This window comes from Malania oleifera, chromosome 3, assembly GCF_029873635.1.
Source record: "Malania oleifera isolate guangnan ecotype guangnan chromosome 3, ASM2987363v1, whole genome shotgun sequence".
NCBI lineage: Eukaryota > Viridiplantae > Streptophyta > Magnoliopsida > Santalales > Ximeniaceae > Malania > Malania oleifera.
The window spans coordinates 38498639-38503001 of record NC_080419.1 but is presented as its reverse complement, the minus strand read 5'-3'; the positions used below and the strand labels follow the sequence as shown (position 1 = coordinate 38503001).

Genomic DNA, 4363 nt, shown 5'->3' with positions numbered 1-4363 from the left:
CGTATTTGAAATTCATCACTGGGTCCATAATCATGGCTACCTCCAGTTATACATTTCAAGTATTCCTTCTTCCAGAGAGGAGAAATGGACAAAAGCAAAGGAAATTGATCTGCCATCAACAACACAAAAAGACTTTGTATTTTGCAAACCCAACACAATGATTAATTATCATTTCCTTTTATAACTGCAGTGAGATGTGCTCTCTCCCAATCTCCCACCTGTTGGGTAAAAGCTATAATGATATTAGATATGACCCAGAGCCTGTTTAATACGGTTTTGGAGCTAGCAAAATAAAAGTATTTCCATTTTGGGGTAAAAGTAATTCCATACATAAAAATTACTGATAAGCTAATCGATAACAAACAAGTTAAAAAGAATAAAAAGGGTAAAGGAAGATAAAGAAAACCACACAAGCTTCTCTTCTATATATTACCAATAAAAACAGACAATAATGCTGCAAGCTCAAACCCTAAATATGAAGCACTCCTGTATTTACAGTATGAAAAAAGCAGCATTCAGCCAGGGTATGCAGGTGTGTATGACACTGTATAATAGCTGGTGAGAACTAAAACGATGGGGTGTGGCACTACCGGGTGAGGAGAAAGACAAAGCAACAACCAGAGAACATGTGAGAATTGAAATAACATAAAGGCAAACAAAAACTGCATCCAAAGACCAAGCTTAGTAAAATGATCCGTCTTTTCAGCAAACTCTTTGATTTTCCTTTCCAAGTTGAAAGTAGTGTTTTTCATCTTAATGGAGTTAAAATATTGAAGACAAGGCTGCAATGACTCCTATACCGGCTTGCTTCTTTGCCAACCATCAGTTTCTTGGAATCTTGGAGCTGAAAATTAACAATTAAGTAGACAGAAGGTGGAGGGGTCAGTATCCATACAAAACTTTGAATGCCAGATGCCAATGTAATTAAAAATTTTAGGTACCAAGTCCATTAGCTTCCGATGTCTTCATGATTCTAAACCTCTTCACCGTGTTGAGGAACATCCTATATACAAACCAATAAACAAAAAAAGCATATATATTGTCAGCATTACAAAACATCTAAATTTCCAACTACAATATTGGCTTTTCTTATGATGTTCTATTTGATATGCACTCTCCCCATAGGTCTCTGCCTGTCCAAAGTACCTAAGAACTTGAATGAAACAAGTTTTAAAAACATCATGTCCAAAATGTTTAATATTAGGTTACTAGTAGTGTAGCTAGTGCTCCTACACCTAAAAATGTTGTTCAAAATAGACCATTCAATTCTTCCACAAGGCTAGCCTTGTCATTTGACATCATTCCATTTGGGGCTTAGTAGTGCATATACAAACATCAGGCATAAATATGTGCATATATACACACAAAGACACATTCACAAAAACATATAGACGTAAGTATATATATTACATTAGTATAATCATTTAGAATGAAATGAAAGGTGCATACTCCCAAGGAACATCTCCTACGAGCATCCAGTCCCCCTCCTTATCTTCATAAGTGAGCACAAATTCGGATGATCCATCCAAAAGCTTGGAGGCCTTTCTTGCTTGCTCACTCTCTCCACTCGAACCTAGTTACACAATCATAATTACATTTTAAAACTAGAACAGAATTATCTATACAGCTCATTATTGTCCTACTCCTACTAATCATACTTTTCTCATTTCTAATAAAACATTATTCAGCTTGATTGTTGTATTCCAATTTATGCCAAAAAGCCAACTCTGCTTACAAATATAGTAAATAACACCTTGGTAATTGTTAAAACAACCTTTTAATATAAAACCTTAAGATTTTAGATTAGGATATAACAACTGTTCAACAATGTTCCTCCTCCTCAACTCAACATGTGGAAATTTTGAATAATGGGGATTAGTCCCTATAGGACTTGAACACTTTTGAGGTCAAAATGTTTATGTCATCTTAAACCACTTGGTTCTAAAAGCTAGTTGTTAGATTGAGATGCAACAATGATTTAATAATAGTCTCATATCAAAACTTTTAAGATCGAATTGATAGAAAATAAGTAAATTACACATTACTAATAAAAAATATAGAAAACAAAGAATAAACTCACGAATGGAAGTGATGCCCGTGGTGGGATTAAAAAACATGTCCTCCAGTGCTTGGGCTAAAGTCTCATAACAAGCGTGAGCATTTAGATCCACTTTCCTCCCTATTGGCAATCCATCCATGTTAACCTTAACAAACCCAAGATGTCCTTTTTCCATAGTAGTAGTATTCTTCTTGTTGCTACCATTGTACACTTTTTTCTTTGAAGTATCCTTAAATTTATCATCCTCGCAAGTCTCATCTTCTTCAGAGGTCAGAGTCTTTGACTGGTTAACCAAGTTGTTCATCCTATAAGCCCTTATAGGCGGCCATCCCACAACCTGACTGCTCACAAGGAACAAAATTAATTATAGTAATGACTAATGAGTAATATATTAGTTGAGACATGCAGGGAGAGAATAAACAGTGACATGAAGTAACAATTATCTCAATCTTCCAATTTCAGTCATGATCCCAATCTTTTAACAATCCAAATTAATGGAGGCAGATCCTCATGAGTTACCCTCCTCAAAGTTAACTAAATTTGAATGATTTTCCGATAGTAAGAAAGAGACCGTGTAAGAGAGAGGAACAATTTCTCAATTACATGAAAATTAATTTTGCAACAAAAATGGATTAATATTTTAATAAATGAATTTTTCTTTGCAGGTTTTGAAACCTGGAAAAATTAGAAACGGTATTTTACATAGGAAAATAATTAAAATTTTATTCTTTAATCTTCATCATTTTAATTTTCTCTACAATTTAAAAAACGACCGCTGACCTTAACAAAGAAAATGAAAACACTCATATCAACAAAATAAAAATGACATTTAAACTTATAGGGAAAATGGCGACACAGAAACGGAGAGAAAGGATAATAGACGAAAAAACTCAAAAGAGAAAATGCCAGAAATGCCAAAATTAAAATCCTACGTCTATCAAGGGAATAGGGTCACTAAAATTCCTTGTGAGAGAAAAATAAATGAATAATGGTAAAAGAAAACATGCAGGCGTTATGCTTCTGCAAATAATAGTCCAACCTGACAACGCCACCACCACCTGCGGGAGCAATTTCTTGGGCAACAGAATCAGCGGCTCTCTTTGTGCCGGAGACAGCGGCAATAGAAGAAGCAGAAGCTCTGTTTGGAAAGCGAGAAGCGGCAGGAGAAGAAGAGCCGTGAGGGAGCACGGATGGCAAGTCCTTAGCCGTCAAGAAACGTCCCCTTACATACGGCACCGTTTTGGGTCTCACAGCAACTCCGCCGCCGCCTCCGCGGCCGAGACTGAGACCCAGACCCAGTTCGAGCTCAGCCTCTGCCGGGTAGAAGGAGGCATCGGAGGACATGCCCACCTTTGACACCGTCGAATCTGAGTCGTTAGCAGAGATCCCAGGCGAATCACCGCCACCGCCTATGCCTAGTAAACCCAAAGTACCTTTCATAAACGAAAACAGGGGATGTCTGGTGTCGCTTAGCACAGGTAGAGTTCAAGAAAGGGTGGAAGAAGGTACGCTTATAGAGAGAGAGAGAGAGAGAGAGAGAGAGAATGCAATTAATGCTTGTTTGGGGATTAATGGAGGTGGGAATTGTTGTGTTGGGGGAGGCAGAAAAGGAGGAAGAAGGGAGGACGGTGATGAGGGAGAGAGGGAGGCAGGGTGTTGGTGTTCGTGGTGGAGGGAGTGATGGGGAGATGGGACCCAAGTGTCAGGTAGTGCGCCCAGCACTCTCATTTTCCCCTCTTTTCTTTATTACTCTGTTTCCTCTTCTGCATCTTTTCCCTTCTTCTCCGTATCTTTCCTTCCATTTGCTTCCAATATCTAATCATCTCTCTCTCTCTCTCTCTCTCTCTCTCCCGTCAACTGATTTTCTCGGTTGGTAGGCCTGTCAGAATCATCTCACATTTCCCACAGGCAACCAGGGCGCGTGCTAGACTCTAGTGTCTAACTAAATGTCAAAAAATATTTTCATTTTTTTTGGTTAAATGTCAAGAATTTATTGAATTTTTAAAATTTAAAAAAAAGTTGTTACCTCTTTACCAATTTCAAGGAGAAAATTGTATATGTTACAAATTAATACACTCTTAATCAAAGAAATAGTAGTTTTTATTTAACAAAAATTAAAATATCAATCTTACCCTTAGTTTTGTAGTTATCCAAAATAAAATTTTCATGTGTCTAAAATTTAAAATAAAATGCCCAATTGAATCCTTTCAATTTTTACCCAACTCTTGAACTCTCACCCATTGCTATGCGATGTCATCATCTAATAATACATCTTTGCATTTTCGATTTTCGTCAAATGCTCCT

At 37.1% G+C, this 4363-nt stretch overlaps 1 protein-coding gene across 1 annotated transcript; it reads right to left on the bottom strand.

The window, feature by feature from the left end:
- Window positions 1–396: 396 nt before the first annotated feature.
- Window positions 397–3891, bottom strand: LOC131152026 (auxin-responsive protein IAA13-like). The gene is made up of 5 exons (XM_058103605.1): window positions 3099–3891; window positions 2081–2400; window positions 1450–1573; window positions 942–1003; window positions 397–844 (listed from the first exon to the last, which is right to left on the bottom strand). Exons 1-5 carry the CDS (start codon window positions 3497–3499, stop codon window positions 795–797), a joined length of 957 nt encoding a protein of 318 aa, XP_057959588.1. The 5' UTR covers window positions 3500–3891; the 3' UTR covers window positions 397–794.
- Between the last annotated feature and the right edge of the window lie 472 nt (window positions 3892–4363).

What these genes read in the sequence shown, in the direction of transcription:
- LOC131152026 (XM_058103605.1), bottom strand. Translation starts at nt 3,499, where the DNA reads ATGAAAGGTACTTTGGGTTTACTAGGCATAGGCGGTGGCGGTGATTCG. An exon ending in GGTGGTGGTGGCGTTGTCAG is followed by an intron (nt 2,401 to 3,098) that starts GTTGGACTATTA and finishes CCTTGTGAGCAG; the next exon opens with TCAGGTTGTGGGATGGCCGC. An exon ending in GTAGGAGATGTTCCTTGGGA is followed by an intron (nt 1,004 to 1,449) that starts GTATGCACCTTT and finishes GTTTGTATATAG; the next exon opens with GATGTTCCTCAACACGGTGA.